General features: G+C 34.5%; 2 protein-coding genes across 3 annotated transcripts in view; one reads left to right on the plus strand and one right to left on the minus strand.

The window, feature by feature from the left end:
- Positions 1-2,936, minus strand: part of LOC139148334 (protein VAC14 homolog) — a 29,419-nt gene extending 26,483 nt beyond the window's left edge. Inside the window, 3 exon segments of the mRNA XM_070719728.1 lie at positions 677-844; positions 1,678-1,828; positions 2,762-2,936. Of these exon segments, the coding sequence (XP_070575829.1) occupies positions 677-844; positions 1,678-1,828; positions 2,762-2,862 (420 nt within the window). The 5' untranslated portion in view covers positions 2,863-2,936.
- A 25-nt stretch (positions 2,937-2,961) lies between these two features.
- Positions 2,962-18,098, plus strand: LOC139148335 (CKLF-like MARVEL transmembrane domain-containing protein 4). Of its 2 annotated transcripts, XM_070719730.1 has the most exons (5): positions 2,962-3,058; positions 3,754-3,939; positions 8,931-9,125; positions 13,242-13,367; positions 15,214-18,098. In XM_070719730.1, the coding sequence occupies exons 2-5, from the start codon at positions 3,772-3,774 to the stop codon at positions 15,352-15,354; spliced, it is 630 nt and encodes a 209-aa protein (XP_070575831.1). In that variant the 5' UTR covers positions 2,962-3,058; positions 3,754-3,771; the 3' UTR covers positions 15,355-18,098. The 2 variants fall into 2 exon arrangements, with proteins under 2 accessions (XP_070575831.1, XP_070575830.1); XM_070719729.1 differs by lacking the exon at positions 2,962-3,058 and having other exon boundaries at positions 3,468-3,939.
- Positions 18,099-20,461: the final 2,363 nt, after the last annotated feature.

Here is a 20,461-nt window from a genome sequence, read left to right on the forward strand (position 1 = left end):
TACTCTTGTACGTGAATTTTTGTGTCTAATCTGTGGAGCACGGTGATTAGTTATAATCGTTTGGATCCCATACCTTGGCTTTGGATGCTTGCATCCCGCCTTGCGTCTACGTGGTCGAGAAAATAACTTGGTACGCAAAGCTGAACAAAGAGACATCTTCGTCGCCATATTGAAAGAACTTCTGCTTGCACCCAGGCACTGCCGTACATTGATAATTGAACGAATACTGCTTCCAAGCATGGTAGAGTTCGAGATTTTGTGACGAATCCAAGGCAGCAAATGTTTAAAAACCAGAAGGTATAAAAACTCCGCGGAAATTCACTGGTAAAAAGCGGTAAAACGTTAAAAACTTAGAGAGTGGAGAAAAGCTGCCGATCAACAGCGCCACCATACAAGACCTATTTTAGGTACTGTCTTGCAGGGAAAGAGGTATACATCATAACATGGTGACATTGCTACTTATATGAAAACGAAGCAATGAAATCATGAGAAAGAGCATTTTGAGAAATTGACATGGGGAACGCAAATTCAGCAAAGTTCATCCACCATAGGACTGTGTCCAGAGCAATTTTATAAATTGTACTACATCCGCTTTCTCTAATTTATTAAAGTTCTCCTCTTGGAAATAAGACGTACTGTAAATCCTCAGTATATAATATTATTATTATTTTTTCACCTTGCTGAGTCCATCGAAGACTTCATTGAAGTAGGAAAGTACAGAACCCCTTGCGACCTTGACGATATTATAGAGGGCCTCACATGCATAGTATCGTACACGACTGTCAGGATCGCCAAAACATGCCAGCACTGGATGAATCAATTCAGCTAGATAATTACCAGATTCCTAGAGGCAAAAACAGAAGTGGGAAAATAATTAGTTGCCATGGTTACTAATGTACTCAAATTATTCATGGGAATGTAAAATGGATGACCAGTATCAGGAAGACGAGATACTGACTGACAGTACTGGTGTTAATTGAAACTGTATCTGTGATCACATGATCTGGCTCTGGTAGACTTCTTCACTATGTAAAGTTCACTGTACTATATTCCGTCAGAAGGTCCACTAAATAATTTAGTGGGTAATTTGACTTGTTTATAAATGGAAGCAATGTTTTTACATAACTAGAACGACATAGTCACTGCAATTTGGTTTTAGCACTGTAATTAGTAATATCCATGAAAGTAATGCTTCAGTTGTGAAAGTAAATATAAACATACATGTAAATGAAAACAAGAAAGATAAACTGCCAACAGTGACTAATCTAGTTTGTTTCCAAATTATCTAAAATATTGCCTGCTATTTGCAAACCCTCAGAGACAACAAAAAACAACCACTTGAGACATCAATATTATTACAAAACCATAACCATTTGTATTTGTAAATGCCTACATGACTGGCATATCAACTGTACTGTCTAATTTGTGAATGCTTTTAAGGGGCAAATGTCACTGGAAAATGGGCAGGATATTTATCAAACCCATCATCACATTTATTATGCAATTTACTGATGATGACGAAGACGAAATCACAAAACTGCCTGTGTAGCCAATCTCCTCTGCATCCCCTGTCACAAAAGTCACAAGCATCACATTTTCATCCATCTTTTCTCTTCTGTATTCTTGTTCTGATCTAATACTTTCATCACACTAGCATCTGCTACCATGGCAACCCACCTTTCCAAGGGCAATGGCTGTTGCTGCCAAGCCAATCAGGCCACCTTTACGGCTGTTGGGATTATGGGAAATTGCAAATTCAGTTGTCAGCACTTGGATTAGTCTCTTAATCTGCTCTGTATTGTTTGATGCAACATACTCCTTCACCATCCTGCAAAGGAAAAAAGATTTTATATCGTTTTATGATGAGAAGAAATTTTAGTTACTGTACACATTTTATCAACATCAATAAGTGTGTGCTCATAATATTTCAAAATGTTATCCAGATTATTTTCTCCTAGCTACTGTATTGTTTACTTACATTTGTAATGTATCTATATGTATATACCATACCATACTCCCTGTTTATGTGTGTTTCAATCAATCAATCAATCAATCAATCTTTATTTACTCAACACATACTAACAGAGAGTATGGTATGGTACATCAAGATGTGTTACAAATGTAAGTGAACAATACAGAGAAAGAAAAACAACCATTCATCTCTGTAATACGAAAACATGCAATAATTACATTCATTGGAGCTGCTTGAGCTCAGTATAAACATGTGCTCTTTAAGAAAACAGTAAACGTCTGAACGACAAATGAACAAAAGTGTTGTGAATTACAAGTACAAACAGAAGGAAAATGTATGCATGCTAGTAGATGAAGATTAATAACAGTTATGGTTAGAGTTAGGGTCACAGTGACACAGGTACATGTAAACGTGTTATTTTCAACACACGTATACACAGTCCTGTGCATGGACAAAGATTATATCTGCCTTGCTTTGGGGCTATTAAGCCAACTGTAGTTGTTTGAGATTGGGCTTGCCCAGTATCAACACGTCCGTTTCATATCACTGGTACTGCCCTAGATACATCGTACAGATACTAGACTGTAAGTACTGCAATCCTCACATCTGCTTTTTTTAACTTTCAATACGCAGTAAAACGGGGTCACCGTTTTTAATCTCCATTGGGTCAGCCAGAGATGCAATATTCTGAGCGCTGTCTTCTCACACTTCTCAACGGAAAGAAAATAGACGCGAGAAAATAATGCTGTTTGAATGCTTAGCTAGGAAAATTATTGATACTCCGCTTACCTCTCGATTTCTAAAGCGGCAACTTTACGTTTATCGTATAGTTTGTCATTCAAAGCCCTCACGCAGGCAGCGTTCAAGGGAGCGAAGTCCCTCTCTGTCATCTTGCCTATGTTCTTGGGTCGTCTGTAACCTTCTGCTGCACGTACGTCTCACAAGTTGAATACCTGACAGTGACACTGAATTCTTCTTATTGTGTTGCAGAATATTCCCGAACCAGTTGACGAATACGATAACATCCGTGAGTTACTTTGGATATCTGTTGAGCTAGAAAATCTTCACAAAAAATCGGATTGACAGGTAAGGGGGAGGGTACTCGTTAGACATCCCGTGCATCTTCCAGCACTAGAAACTCCGCCATTGTATAGGTCATGTGTGAAGAGGGAAACCCCGGCTGTTTTGATCTTCAAACAAACCCCCGTTGTTGGTATTCATAATTTTTGTTCACTTGCGAAAATGTCAATTGCATTTTGATATATCAGTAATTATGATTGTCACATATTATTATCTTATTCCAACAAATTTTACTTTTGCAAAAGAGACAAATCACACATAAAAATTCTTCTATCATTTTTGTAAAAGGGGGAGTAGCCAGTCATCTGAAAGAGCGATCGCCATAGCTCAACGAGACGCTACTGCCGATTAGTTTACAAACACAAATTATTTATTTCATAACCAATCAGCTACGATCTTTCAAACATAGATATGTAAATTTACAAGTCCGGAAGTACGTCTGCTATGAACCTGCCTTTTTTCTCATTCATAATTTATTGCATCTTTCGGGTCTCCGATCTTCAAAGAGCGGGATTCAAGATATCTACTTTTCACTGCATCACAAGGTTTCCGTCATTTTTAACACCGTCGTCAAATATGTCTTAGCAATAGAGTTTGTTATCGAGGACTTCGGGAAGAATCAATTTCAGTGAGCGCTCCGGTGTGATAGATCCTGAGGACAAGATACAGCTCCCATTTCGGTTTATTGTGTCCACTTTCAGTACCGCTGGGCTATCACAATGGCAGAAGGTATGAATGATTTTGATGTAGAGACAGCGTCGACTCCCGACAGTCAGCAAGAAATTACAACGGTTCCTTTGCCCCCAACCAGCGTAGACAGTGTGAGAGTGCGTGTTGATTACAGCTTTTTGAGAACAGCGCCCGGAGCTCTCAAGTTGCTTCACATTGTGAGTACCGTTATATATACAATCATGACAATGGATTTTTAGTAAATACCAGATGTATAAAATTATTGTTCAAGAAAAAGAAATATGTTAATGATTCTTTGATTGTACTAGGTGTTAAGTTTGTTATTTACTACAGTTTCACACTTGGGATGTATCACCCTCATTCGCGCGTCAAAGAGAAATCTGTTTCAGTAGGCAGAGTAGCAGAAAAGTGTTGGCGATTATAATATTATTTGGCATGTCAAAATATTGTATATTAGTTGCACATTAAAAAGTTCGATATTTAAATATGAAGGTCAAAGTCTATTAAGTGCAGTAGGAAATAAGTTAAAATATATAAATCGTTGAAAAATGATCTAGGTTTAGAAAGTTATCTAACAGAAATAAAGAATTACTAGTATACCTATCTATATTCATATATGTGATACACCTATGTCACACACAGACACACAGACCCACAGACAAGCCTTTGATAACTGGGCATAATACACTCAGTGTGATAGTTTTCGGACAACCTGAGTTTTCAGACATCTAATGACATGCTGTTCGTTGTACTCACTTCGCATTGTATTGATAGCGTTTTACAAGTCATGTGTCCACATATTAAGTCAGGTGAAGCTGCTGTCCCGTTTTGGATAGTCTTTTTTGGGGGTAGAAGCTATTTCAGGCGCTACTATTTTATCAGTTTTTTATAACTTTTTTTAAATAATTGTTAATACTTTTGTTATAATTTTACCATACTGTATGGAATAACTAGATAGTATTGGAATAAAGTTATTATTATTATTTATTTATTTATTTATTTATTTGTTCATTCATTTATTTATTTATTTATTTATTTATTTATTAGCCGGTAAATATTTCTCTTTATCCTGCCATTGCCAAGTTCATCTTTCACCATCAGGTCAAGGTGGTTAAAACTAGTGAAGCATAACATGTCCTATGTGTTGCATTTTAACAAAAAATTGAACATTTGAAGACTCTTCAAAACATAGATATTGTAATAATGATTTTTACGGACTGAAGCTGCTGTAACAGACCAAGCTAAATGGGTGAAAATACATATTGTTTTGGCTTATTCAGGATTTGGACTGTTCAAATGTCAGTAACGAATGAAAACACAGTTCTATGTCTAACATGCATGAATATATTTGTAAATCTAAATCTGCATTTATGGAATATGAAGATATATAGAGGTTGGTCATTTTATCTTACATTTAATGATCTTTTTTCATAAATATACTGCAACAACTTGCAGGGTACTGTAATGATGATTGAATGAAGATTTTGCACGTCTCTGTTGTAGGATGTAGGAAGTAAGAAAGTTAATTTAATTGCCATCCTTCTGCAGACTAATATACTTAAGGAGTTGACAAGCTGTAACAGAATTGTATCTGTTAGGGTATAACATAAATTATGATCATATTGTAACCATGTCAGAGAAGTGTGTTGGTTCAATTTCTGTACAGAAGATGAAAGGCATTAATCTTACTAGTAGAAATAAATGCATTCAATAATGAAATAAACCCTCTTGGAAATACATCAAGCTTTAAAACCAGATTTTCAATTCTTAAATGGACCATACATTGGCTACTGATTATACTATGTACTGTACAGTGAATAGCCAATGAATGAAAGAAATGCAAGCTGGTTGTACAGATTCAAAGTTGCAGTGATGTTGCCCAGGCACAGTTTCATTTACCAAGGAAAACATTTATGGATCAATTAACATTTCATATTGTATGTTCTCATTGTCAGCTGTGTGTCATCAAGTTTTTTCTGATGATTGGCATAATAGATAATGTGAATATTGTAGTTGATCCAAATGTACCCATTATTTTTTGTTGAAACATGGAGATATTGCAAAAGTTGTAAAGTTAACTTATGGGTTCCTCATCATCTACAACTCAGAATAATGGATGATAATTGGTTGGCTTGTGTGGTGTTAAATGAAAATAATCGTCAGAAAACAGACTTGGAATTGAATTTTTATCAGGATATTTGCTGAGATAACAAAAATGCTTCGGTATAGGTATATACAACCTTGGATGCATTTGAGGAAGTCGGTGAAAAATTACATATCAAGACAGCATTATCGGCTAGCTGCAGCTACAAATGTGATTTGATTAGTGTTCACATCTATTGCCAATCTGATTATGAAGGACAAAGGTGATTAAACTATATTGAGGAAGAAAAGAAGAATGAGACTTACTGTATTCATTCAAGCAATGACATCCCTTGAAGGAAATCTGCTATATGAAGGCCAAGACTCATACCTACTGCAGTACTGATAGGAAATTGATTTTGTATTGAATCTTGATGCTTTAAAAGCATGTAATACATTTATTATCGTGAGACATAGTGATCAGGAGTTAGGCCTTTAAGACTAAGAGATGAACATTCAATGTTCACATTTACAATTTTGAAACACAAGGATCAAGAGTTAGGCCTTTAACAGATGTATGTATGTAGGCAATGCACACATGTAGTCAAGGGTTTCCTTAAAATATACCAACAACTGAGAAGAGGGAAAAAGTAATATTTAACTTAGCTCACAGGTAATGCAGTTTTTCTCTGTATTTATATAAAAAAATATGGCTGGTCACACGTTATTTTCTCTTTTGTCACAGTAGATCAATGTTGTTATGGTAGATGCGCGTAGGAGGCACTGTTTGAAATGTGTAGTTTGAATGTCAAAGGTCAGAACACCATTACACTGTCACAGCTTAAGCCCAAAGGTTTCTGATGCTGTAATAATGTTGAAAGTGTGAGCATTTTCGATTAAAATTTTAACTTCAATTTCTTTTTGTAAATATTGATTTTTTTCAAGTTTATAAAAAATTACAGTCATTTGAAATGTAAATTTATTGAAGTTTTAAAAAAATACAGCTGCATCTTAAAGGTAATTTAAAATTTAACCATGAGTATTTGTCTGATTATCAAAGCTATTTCATTCTGTGACAATTACTGTAATTTTCTTGTTTTATGCAAGTCAATATAAACATTTCAATAAAGACAAAAAATCTATGGAGTAACAATTTTCCAATAAATTGTATTCTTGAAAGTTCACACTATACTGTAAATTATCTCCGATTACAATCTATTCCTTATTTGTAATGATAGTCATAACACCTGGACATTATCTACCTGACTTATTAACTGTCATTGAGGTTACCAATAAAGATCGGTTCAGAGAAAATTAGAAGCAAGACGGCAGAAAAATTGGCCTAGGCTTCCATTCTGAAGTGAAGGAGTGATATTATTTTACAGTTTTGAAAAATTCCAGCACAATAATTTTGTATATTTAAAGCAGCTTGCAGATAATGTTTCACCTCCATGAAATTGATAATATTATAATATTCACAAAATTATAAACATATAGTATATTTAAATTCTGCAAACATCGTCACAAAATTCTGTGTATGCTCTGAAATATGACAACACTTCAAAAGTCCAGCATGAAGGTGACATTGTGTACCAAAACTGACCATCTTACTAATATTTGAAGCAAAGAGTGCCACTATGACGACATAAATGTAGTCTGGTTTTACTTGCGAGCAAAATGAACGTTCCAAGATTTAAAGGACTTAAGAATGTTGCAGTTCAGGGTTTAATATATTTTGATTAATGTAATGTCACTTAGATGTTCATGCATTCAGTATGTTGATTGCATTCAATATGTTGATAATGTAGTGAAGGAAAGTTGAAATATGAAAATAAATGACATATTCCAGTAGCAGAATTTAGCATTGAGGACAAATGTATGAATAACCAATTGCCTATACAGCAACTCTTTTTTGTACTATCAGTTTATCATCACTCAGGACTTACAGAATTATTGTCAAATCTTCCAGGGCCTTTGGTCACACACTGTTGGTTTTGTTTTGGTCAGTAATTCAATATTTCCTCAGCAAAATTAAAATATTACAAATTTTGGTAAATTTTGCAAAATTTTGCATCATTTTAATAATATTTGCTCCTGTGATGAAACTGGTTCATTTTTTAACAGAAAATGAATTATAAGTGGGAATCTTATTTCTTCATGGTGACAGCATCAAAGTCATAAATTTTTTCTGTTTTAGCTGTCAGTAAAGATTATCTCGTTAATCATATTTTATTTCTTGATCCATTCTGACATATTACCCTTAAATACCACCGTCAAAATATTATATTGAGTCTCTTAAGAATTCTAGTAGAAGCCATATCCTGAACTGGACGAATATTGGATAACAGCTTGCATCTCAGTTTCAATAGCTGCAGGACATTGCATGTCATTACATACTTAGCAGTGTTATAGAGACTTAAACCATTGCAAAAAATCAATGAATGCAATTTTTTCAGCCGTGTACATGATCTTTTTACAAAGCACTTCAAAAACTGTGAAGACACAAACAGTAATGCTGATAAAAGTATACTTTATTCAGCCATCATTGTGCTGCCAGATCTCATCTCCTTTTCCTGCTGAGTTTTTCCATAAATTCATATTCATATTCTTCTGTTCTGTGATGTTAAATGCCCCTCAGACATGTTCTAGAATTTGAATTGTAGATCTAGGGTAATAGTTTTCTTCAAAAATCACAACCCTTTGTTCTGTGAATGAAGTGTTTTCTGGTTCTTTAGCTATGTTTACCCACAGAATTTGCCAATTCTGAGAATGAAAACTATCTGAAGATATTATAGAAAGGAAGACATAAAACAAATTCATTATTTTGTATAACAAATTCATTGTTTTGGATTTTTATTCAACATTTTAAGATATACAGAGCTCTGTAAAATACTGTAATCAGTTGTCCTGTTTAACAATAAAACCAAAATATCCCTGTACTGCTATATTGTAATTATCAAGTGTGTGTCCTCATAAATCTTACTGAATGGTTGGCCATTACACAATATGAACAGTTTTTGAACAAAAGTTGTATTAAAATGAATACAAGTAAATGTAAAATTTCTGAATATTTTAGTAAGAATAATTCTGTTTCTCTTTGTTGCAGATATTTACCATAGCTTCTCTAGTGTGTGTAACCACAGCTAATTATGCAGGTTTGAATTATTTGTCACTGCCCCTGGCTGGTAGATCCAGATTCTTCGTATTTACATCGGTCGTGTCGCTATTGGCAACCACTGCCATCGTATTCTTTCATTCCACTGGCCTGTCACGTAAAATGCCCATCAACTGGCATCTATTTGTAAGTATCGATAATTTTGTAATATTATAACTGTCAAGTCTCTTTCACAATAAGTTGATATCTCTACTTAGATTCACCTGAATTTCTCTGTCATCCGATGATGGAGGATGTATTCTTATCTTTCTCTCATTTCAATCAAAAGACTACACTTCTTTTAATCTCAAATTGATGCTGCGTTTCCTGTACCGCTTGATGTATTGTGCATTATTTTTGTTCCCATGCCTTGTTCTACTCCAAAAATCTTGTTGAAATGCTTTCTGTTCAACTTGTCTTTACAAGCTGTGTATGTGTGTAGTTTTATGCTGTTGTTAGTAAGTGAATTTTAGTCAGGACCTAAGTTTGTCATCAATGACATTACACATTGTACACACATTGTACTCACATTGTACTCATATTGCACACATATTGTACACACATTGTTTTCAAGACTAATACTTCACATTTCAACACACTGAGAGAATATGAACATGTACCTGATTTCTACCAGAACAATACCCAAAAAAATCATTAAAGGTTTGTCTAACCTTACAAAAGCCATTGTCCCTATAACATGCATGTACAACCTGTTAGCGACAAAACTTAGCACACATATAATGCAATGCATAGATTTTACTCATTGTGCAGTGTTAATTACACTGGTTGACTCTCTGCCAAAAGAAAATTGACTCATTTTCTAAATCTTGATTTTAAATTTGTCTGAGTGATTCTGTGTCAAGCTGACAGGAGTGACTGTCTAGTTCCTCATGTCTCAAGGGAGATCACTCTGTGTATTCAGGTTGATCTTGTATGCAAGTTATTTTTTGCTTAAGTGTTTGTCTCTCAAGTGGTTTGAAATCTACGATAAGTATCATTCATGCAATGTATCATTGTTTAATTCTGTTCCTTATACAAGAAAAGGCCTTTTGAAAGATACAAAGACAAAAATTTTGACAGAAATTTTCAGTCATATAGTCAAACATAAGTATGATTTATGATCAAATATTTATTACAATGCATTTGGTATTATAATGAATTTTGTAGCAGACTACTCTGCTTATGCAAATTAAAGAGCATTTGAAATGTTTTACAAGCTAAAAATTAGAATATCTGAAAATTTATTGAAGTGTTAACGGGAGTGTATGCACACATGACAAGCAGAAGATAGTTCAGTAGTTTGCTGTTAATCATGCTACTTGACAAAAGATGTTTCTAAAGAGCATGGAAAGTAATTTAAGCGTCTAATGTGGAATGATGTAAGGTTATTAAAAAAATCAGTCATGTATGGATGATAGTCAATATGAGGCATATCAATACATCACGCATAGTGCCTAAGTCCAGACATAACCGTATTTTGTGCATAAATGTATTATCATATACCCTTTGTCTCTGAACATGATATGCCAAGAGACTTCCGGTGAAGAGCGGCACTTTTAAAGAAAGGTCGTATTGCCATGCATTGTGTATTAGCTACAAGGATGTGGATGCATATCACACCTGGAAGTAAAATTGTTACAAGATAAGTCACGTGGCTTTAACAGTAGAATCTCTGTTTTCACCGACATACCTGTTGGCACGATTCCAACTCTCCTTGAAGCTTGTATTGGTGATGGATACTACAAATTATTATTCAATTGAAAATGTTACATTAAAACACTCTCTTTTTTTGTTAGTTCAGTTAAACTGCATTTGTTCATTGAACTCTATGTAAACATTGTCGAAAGTTTTGTAATGTGCTGTGAAACAGTATTGTTTTAATAACTGGTAAGATTACAGGTAAAATTTCAGCTGAACTCCACATTTGCATACCAATGGGGCCATGGGGACTCTCTGCCCTTATTTGCATGCATACTGTACAAATATATTGTAGCATATTGTACGATTCAAACTCCTTTGGTTATTGTAATAGGAATATGATATCAAATTATATTGATATCATATTGATAATGAAGTACCATACATGTGATAATGCACAAATAAAAACAATAAAACCCCTTCAATTTGTTATTTATCACTAAGACAGAAGTTGGAACCATATCACTTGTATCATTAATTTACGTTCAAGCCACCTGGACATTCTTTCATTTTACACAGTTTTGCTACACTCTGTCAGTCCCACTCCTCCATGGCAGTCATCATTGCAGTTGTCCATTCCTGTATCTGTACTGCAGTTTCTCCTTGACCAAGAATGAAACCTGATTTCATCACTACACATGTATGTCAAAGTCTGACATACATGCCATATATCCCATATCCCATATATACTGTATTACTGAGACTAATGTGTTAGCATTTCATTGCCATTAGTTAATCACTTTTCTTTCAAGCAATATGGATTCTTAGTTATTTTCAGAAGGTTATCTTTAATTGTGGAAGACCATAGCTGTAATTATTGGCATTCAGATCAGGGCTAGACTTCCTTTACACAACCTACTTGTTGAAACCTGCGTAGGGTTCAAACAAAAACAATTGTCTTTTGAACAGAAGTCATTCCGAGAAAAAAAAATGCAACATTCCAGTCCTAGAACCTGGAAATGCATGTATGTTAGAGGGTCAAGTTATTGAATAAGGTGCATGAATAGCAATTTGAGAAAGATACAATGCAAAATTATCTATGTAAACTGAAAGTAGTGGAAACCGAGTCTTACCTCCTTCTCCTTTTAATAATAATCTGAGACAATTTTATTATTTTTGTTTAAAGTATGCTTGCATTTTATTGTAGTACAAATGTGGCTGTGGTGGAGGAAGACTGCAAGCTGTTTTGATGATGTCTTGTCTAAGTTGATAAGCATATATGATAACTAGTGATATGAAGTGATACAGCTGTGGTATTGAAAGTAGTGTAATACTGAAATTAGCATCATTAGTGAGATTGAAGGGGGCTTTTATCTGATCCATGGATCAGCCTAGTCATATTGTCACAGATACGACACTAGCAATGACATTTGAAGCGTCTACAGCGACAGCTAGTCTCCAACCAATCTTACGATTAGAATAGTGATGCCATTAAAAAGTGAAGTACCCCAAAAGTCTTAAAATCAGATGGGTTATACCATTTCACTTTCCTACTTCCCCCATATTGCAGTGAAAACCAGCAGTGTACTGGTTGTCATGGAGATTGTTATACCAGGGCAGTAGACTTCATATCACCTTATTGTCAAGTAAATTTGTGCACTGTGCTAATTCTGGAAAATTTTACATACAAAAGTTCAGTATAGAGCAGGTTGGCTTTATAACAGCGTTATCTAGACTTTAAAAATAGATTGAGTTGGTTTTGTATCGGTATTTGATTTCCTTTGGGTGAAATTGACATGATCAATGCCTGGGGATATGCAGCTGATGTAACACTGAATCTAATGCATTTTAATGTCACAGCTAAATCAAGGTCAAAAGTCAGACTGCATGGGCCGATCTGCAGTCTAAAAATCTTGTGATTTCCTATGGAAGTTAAGCCATCAGGAAACATGGCATGTTAGAGAGAATTGATGTGAGTTGATTGATACAAAGTTATCAGGGCATATGTTAACGCCTTGGAATAACTGAATAGCATGGTAACAGTTTCTCACAATTTTGATCAGAGTTTCAGGATTTTTGATGAGCGTGCAAAAATAGTTACACTGTTTCTGACTAAAAATGAAATACCCATTATATAGTGATTGGTCTTACAATTCAAATGCCAAAAGCTACTGTTCAGTGCAATGAAAGTAGTTTTGGTAGGACTGTACAAGAAAATTTATTAAGATAAGTAACATTAGATAAGTAACAATTGTAATTGGGCGAAAGCCCTGTTCCCAGCAAGTAAATAAATAAATAAATAAATAAATGAGTGAGGATAGCATTAACATTCAATGATAGATGAATTTCTTAAATGAATGAATATTGTGGGGAAAAGTGCCAGCAAGTGGTAGGATTTTCTTTTAATTTGTCCATATTAATGTAATCATTATAACATAATATGAGTTTGAGTGTAGTCTTAATTCATCTCTTTGGTATCCCTGAATGCTTGTCTCAAAGTCACAAAAAACTAATATATTACCTGTGCTGCAACTTAGTGCTACTCACTCCAATATAAACTTTTGATGATAATTTATAGAAATACAATGAACTTGAATTTGAAAGATATTTTTTCCTATTTTACAGGATTTTCTCCTCTGCCTTTTCCTGTCATTCCTATATTTAGTAGCGTCTTCACTGATTGGTTCAGCCTGTGTCATCTACCAAAATAAGTACTCTGATTGGACAGCTGTGCAACTACCCACTGGAGTAGTAAGTATAGTCATTGAAAAACAAACAAACACACACCAACAGTGCTTACATATCAATTAAGAATTTCCACTTTACAATTCAAAGCAAAAATTCCATAAATATTGAATGCCAGTTATTTATTCATTTACGATTTTGAAATTTATATCTTTCACACTCCTTTTTAGTAGAAACAATATTCTCTGATATGCCTCTGAGTTGTGATGATAAACACAGCACTGTAGTGTGCTTTTTGATAGAAATTTACAATTCATGAAATCTTCCACGTTTATCATTTGTTTCTTTGCAATGTGCCCTGTTACTCAGAGATTTAGAACAAATTTGTGAGTGTGTTCTCCAAGTCCAGATGTGCTCTATACAAAACTACAGACATGACTGATGACTAGGCAGACGTCAGCAACGGCCAAACAGACCCCTATGGTGAACTGAAATGGAAGAAAGTGCCCTTTGATCATACTCTGTACAACAGTCGCACAATCATCTAATCTGTCTTTCACGTCAGTATGTGTGTATAACATCCTCTTTGCCCACAGATGATTGACTAGCAAAAACAATAAAATATTATTTATCACATGTCTAGAGGATGTATGGTTCATAATAGTTTGGATAATAGAAATATGAATTTCATGCCTCATTTGAGATTCAAAATGTGTGTAATGAGTTGATTTGAAAGAATTTTTCTGAACACCGTTTCCATAGAAACAAGTGCTTGTAATCTGTTTCAGTTTTCTGCTGCAGTGACATTTTGGATTGAAGTCAGTGCAATGTCAAATGTGTGAGCTGACATTGTATTCACTTCAGTGGTCTTTGTAGAAGCATAATACACTGTGTTTCTACACATCACGCAGCTGTGACCGCAAAGTACAGGTGATTTGTGCTAAAAAAAAGACAGGAAATGTCTCCTATATTTGCATGCTGTAAATGGCTTGTAACAGCCTGAACAAATCAACCGCCAACAAACGTATTCAGGTTCCATATTCTATCTTTTCGCATAGACTCTAATGGTGCTTGAAAACTTCACTGTTCAAAATTAGTGGTTGTCTTTCAAAATTTTGACTCGATGAATTCTTTTGAAACTGAATAACAACAAATTGTAGAGAAAAACAAAAAAAAACATTAATTAATGTAAAAGCAGACAGTTAAATTAGTTGCAAAAATTTCACTGAAACAAGATTTTACATTCTCTACACTGTCTCAAATTTTCTACATAATTTCCTTCAATGCATTAAATCCAATATATACAGACATTTTCCTGTGACTTTCTGCCTTACGACTTGGCATATGATTTTCTTCTTCAATTTTGAATGAAAATACACATACCAATGCACGCATTTACTGCATGTACTTTTGCAACAGGAGATTAGAAAGGAAAGCCAATAACCTTCTGGTGTAGCTTTCATTGAAATTATAAAGCAGTATTGTACAGTGTGTATGAATAATGGATTTGAGATAGGAGAAAACAGACGCATTCAGTGAAAACCTAGACTTTACAATCTGTCCTGTAGATACTCATGAAACATCAACAAGTATTCAGGTTTGATATTTAAATGTTCAGTAGAAGGATGTCAGTTTATTGTCACCCCATGTCTATGTATGGAGGTCAAATTCTGCTGTAGAAAAAAATGAGATAAGACCAACATTGATGGTGAAAGAGTGAATCATGACCACAGTGATACTGGAGTTTATTTTATAATTTTTATTGACAAATAAGTATTAATTTCAACAAATTCTAATATTGTATAAATAATAATACTTTGACCTGTTGTAGGTTGTGTTGTTCTGAGATGAAAAGAAAGAATTGTATTTATTTTAGTTTATTATACAGCTTTATTTGTCTTGATTTGTACAGATCTTGGGATATGTTTGCCTGGTGCTGTATGGTGTCGGAGCTGTTCTTGGATACAGAAAATGGAAGAGAGGGAGTCAGTTTTTACATCGCAGACTGGAAAGAAGACAACAAGGCTGTACTTCTACTAATGTACTCACCTAAAATTATCTCAATTAATATAATTAATTTAATTATGAAAAAATTCTATATTTTTAATTCAGTGTTCTTAAGAATGAGTGATTGTTTACAATTCAATGTCATACATGTAATCTGACATACAGCAGATAACCATTTTGACATTACAATTGATACTGGTGTTATGTTAATTTCACCATGGAGGTTGTTATGGAGACAGACAGCTGTGAAAATCTCATCAGTAGTCGTGTTCACCCTAGTATTCGATGATTTGGAACCAAGCCATGAACACACATGTAGACACATCACTAACTAGGGTAATACAGTTACTGTAATAGTGTGTGGAGAATGATCCAGTATTTTACCTAGTTCAGTACTGCAATGAAATACTTGTTTCTGCCATAGCACTGCATTTGTATTTATTTATTTATTTATTTATTTATTTATTTATTTATTTATTTATTTATTTATTTATTTATTTATTTATTTATTTATTTATAAATTGATATGTTTTATTTCATTTCTGTGCTGTTCAATCCCAAATTGTACAAAAACATTAGAAAGATGTTAATATTCATACATATCCATAATACTGTAATTAAGAATTCCCAAAGAGGATCATTCTTGTGAGTTTAGCAAGTTGAAATATTTTCATTTTATCATTGTTGATTTTATGCAGTGTTCATGGCACCATGGTGTGCTATCATTTATGTCTGGAAGTGTGCTTACACGAGATAGAAAATGTCTCAGACACAGTCCTAATGGACTTTTCAAGAACTTAGATCAACAAATACTGATCAGTGCTCCCTCTCCCACCATCTGCCAGAATGTTTATAAGATTTCTGTAAAACAATAGGACCAAATGTAGCTTTGATACAGAGAGATGGATGGCCCTTTGGCAATTATCAAATCCTTTAACTCTCTCTGTGAACTTTGGGTTCCCTAACCAGAAAATGTGCATGTACTTATCACAGAACACAGAGCTAAAATGTCTTTTCATGTAACTTCACCGTCAGAGACTAGCCAGACACCCTGTCTGTTGTCGCTGCCCTGAACATTTCTACAGAGCAGAGTCAAAAGAATTAAATTCAATAGAATGAAAATAAATACATTTCACTTTCAGAGGTTTGAAATACACTGTGTTGGAAAAGCTGAACATTTGTACGTTCAGTAGTGTGTCTGGTGAACAGCCTGGCATTGTACTCATAAACATTGTGGTCCTACAATGTGATGACATGACAGAAAATTTCAAAATGCAAATTTTATGTGATAATGCTTAGGCTGTAATAAGTCATTGATCTGCAAAAGGATACATGTGTAAGTACAACCACGAAGGGACTGTGGTACAGCTTACACAATTATGAAAGCAGACAGTGTGACTTCCTAGCAACATCCATGTGGCATTTAACTGATTAACAACTTCAAATATGTAGAATTTTACTGAAATTAGTGACAATGCAATTTATGTTATTACTTTCTCTCTAAAATTGACGTAACAAATGTAAAAAGCGATTCTCTTCTCTTGATATTTATTCTCTTCACTTTTGGTGTACTTTGTTGTTTTGTAATTCCAATCTTTTCATGATAAATCTGAACCAGCATGACTGTAGTACTATATAACTGTACAATCAGAGCAATTACTTATTTAAATCATTGGAAATTTGAACATTGAAATTCACCAAAGAAAAGTGCAAATAGAGCCAGACTGTAAATTTGTATCCAGATTCTGAAAGTAACTTTTTTTCTCAGTAAAGTTGTGATGTAAGATGCTGAAACAATTTGTCCAGGCTGTGTGATAATGATTGCTAATTGATCTTGTTTACTGTCACAACAATCAAGCACAGACAATATAAATACTCAAATTGTTGTTTGTAAATAGAAATTTTGCCAACCAAATATGGTTTCAAAAATGTCAATTCATTTCTATAACATGGTATATCTTTCCACAGTAGTTTGTCACATGCCAGTATATTTGCATTAATGCCCTCACACTAATGCTAAGATAAAATTTAAACCTTTTCAAGAGGCTGATGTTTTCTCCAAGTTATCACTACCGCAATGAATTCTTCTTGAAATATATCCTTTGACTGGCACAGGTATCCAGCAGCTTTCATTCATATTGAAACAGTACTTTCTACGAAATATTTTATTACATTTTTTTCTTATTTAGCAATGCCGATAAAGAGCGATGTTGAGAGCTGCAAATACCACCTGCAGTGATGTTTTAGCTTGCAAGATCATCTACAGAGACATTGTACTCTTTTGATGGAGCCAGCAGCAACTGTTGATGTCAAAATTTCCTTGCTTTCTATCTCCGTAGTTTTTTGAAGTAAATTACAGACATTCAATATAAATGGAAAAAACTCTCCCAAAAAGCACAAACACTGCATGTGACAGGAAAGAATCTCATGCTGTAGAATAAATTAAATCACTAATACTGTTTACAGTAGTCATAAATTGTCCCACATATCTGACACAGATTTTGATTTTTTGAGAGGATTATTTTTTTCCTCTTTTTATCGTGAATTTATCTAGCTGAAATGTAAATGTTGTATGAGATTATTTCATGTAAGTGTTGTAGTATATTTATTTATTATATATTTTGGTACCGTAAGTTATGTATTATATTTATTTATATATTTGGTAATGTAATTTATTTGTAGAAACTTGTTCCATATACCAGATGGAAAATATTGTGCAATATCATATTTGTACTTATTGTTTTTATGTCAAGATATTAAAGGTGTGTCACCAGAGTACAATCTACAAAATTTTGTTGTTATCTGCTGTTCAAGTTATTTACCATGGATGAGTAGTTTTCCAGGGGGACATCCAGACACTTATCATTGACAATCCCCTGTATGCTTAATGATTTATCCCTTTCTTGGGAATTGTCCACCAGAAAACCATTTTACAAACGGGACATGGTATCACCCTATTGAAACCTAAAACTCCACAGTATCCCCATAGGATCACAGACTAGCAGCCAATTTGGAATCAAGTTATGTTCACCTGCAGCATGCAAAACCATAGTGATTTATGCAGGCTGCCAGGCAATCCATACATCAATACACTGTAGCAGTATGCCTTCTAATAAACATGTATTTCTGGAAACTGCATCAATTTGAGGAATTGTGGAAAATTTCTTGCATCAGCCATATATCTTAACATGTGAACCAAAAAATTTGCTTGCTTCTACAGGCAATTTCTTAGTCGGTTGTGGTGCTTCGTATTGGTTTGGAGGGTGCACTGTAGCAAGTCAAAAATTGCTTCAGGAAAAAAACGGACATGAACTGAATAAAGGGACTACACAAGTATTGGAGGAAGCATAACCTTTTGCCAAAATGATTTGGCCTGAACTCATTGTTGTTAATGGTGAATGTGGACCAGTTCACATGCAGGGAATTGGGGTGAACAGGTTTAGGAGTCGGCATTCATCTGACAAATGACTTCATAAGAAGCCCCTATGAAACATAGGAAAATGTTTTCCTCCAGTAACCGTTTATGACTCCCTGAAACTTTAAAGATTCGCCAGGAATGATAATGGAACTTGGTCTGGGGACTGAAGTGAAGGAATACTAAATTTATGTGAACAACTTTGAAGGTGATGCACTGATTGAAATAAATCACAATAATTTTCATTCATTGCTGGAAAATAGATATTGGAAACAATGCTTTTCCTGCCAATTTTTGTAAGATCATTCTTTGCAACCATGACAGAAAGGACTGGCAAGTCAACATTGTTAATATAAATTCTCCAGATCACAGGTCAACTGACAACTTCCAAAGCAATATCACGGCACATCCAATGGAGGGTGTCATTGCTGTGAAGAATGCACGCCTTTTCCTCATTCTATAAGCAAGGAGAACAATCTTGCCTGATGTTCTAAGCTCAGCAGTGAACACAAATTGTTGATGAAATCATCATATTACATGCAATGTGTAGATTTTCAATCTTTGAAAACTTGTTATGACAAGAATTTTGGTTGATGCATTCACTACTTGTACATAACCTGTGAATAGAAGCATGAATCAAATGTGTATTTCAGGGCTCGAAATTAGCGGTGGTCTTGCGTCAAATGACCACCATTTTTCCACGCTTGACCTCCAAATTCTGTAACTGGTGGTCATTTTGACCACCATGGAAAAAAATTAGTATTTCAGCGGTTGCCGGTTTGTCTGATGGCATGGCGAGGGCACCGTTTCATCAATACAACATTGCAATTGGCCTTGAAGAAATTGATACACATAACGTTTCTTTCCTTTTTGTGGCGCAGGGCCTTCACAGATGCCAATAAACTAAATTTCATTTTGCAACATTTATGCAAATATTTCTTGCAACGGAAAAAAAATTCAAACTCCTTCTACTTGTCATTACAAAACATTAGACAACGCAGCGATCACTTTAGAACTCTTGTAAGTATAAAAATACGATTGCAAGATAGACAACATGAACGAATTGTGCCACCTGTTTGCATGTTATTTGGGTTCCAATAAAGCACGAGTCAGTAGTTAGAAGTTGTTGGCAAAATCAGTTTTTTTATCCAACATCGGTATTATTTTTTTTTTTCACTGTACAGACCTGTATTTTTTGGGTACAGCCATGTTCAGAGACTCCCACCATAACATTGACCTCTCTTTTCATGAATACAAAAAGCCTGATAATATGATTCAGTTCAAAAAAAAATATTGACTACCAGTTTCCTTAAAATGACCACCAAATTTAAAATGTGGCGGTCAAAATGACTACCAGGATAAAATGTTAATTTCGAGGCCTGTATTTGGAGTAAAAACTTAATTCAATCATGATCCAATAGGCGAAGGCCCAATCACAATTACTCACTACAAATCATCCAATGAACTGATGAGAAAAAAAGTGCCCTGCTCAAGGGCACAACACCATACTCAATTGTCAGAACTCACTATCCCCTAATAGAGAGTCTGGTACCCTGACCACTAACCACAATGCATTCTGAAATGAACCCTAATCAAGGCCTCACAGTGCCTTTACCAATACTGGTCAAATTGTTGCTTGCATTAGTAGAGCAAAATTGGACTGGTTGCCAAGGAAATGAAGAAAAGCTGCAACAAAATGACATCAATGACTAAAAACATCAGATAATTTGACCCGTTG

Source organism: Ptychodera flava, chromosome 13, assembly GCF_041260155.1.
Source record: "Ptychodera flava strain L36383 chromosome 13, AS_Pfla_20210202, whole genome shotgun sequence".
Classification (NCBI taxonomy): domain Eukaryota; kingdom Metazoa; phylum Hemichordata; class Enteropneusta; family Ptychoderidae; genus Ptychodera; species Ptychodera flava.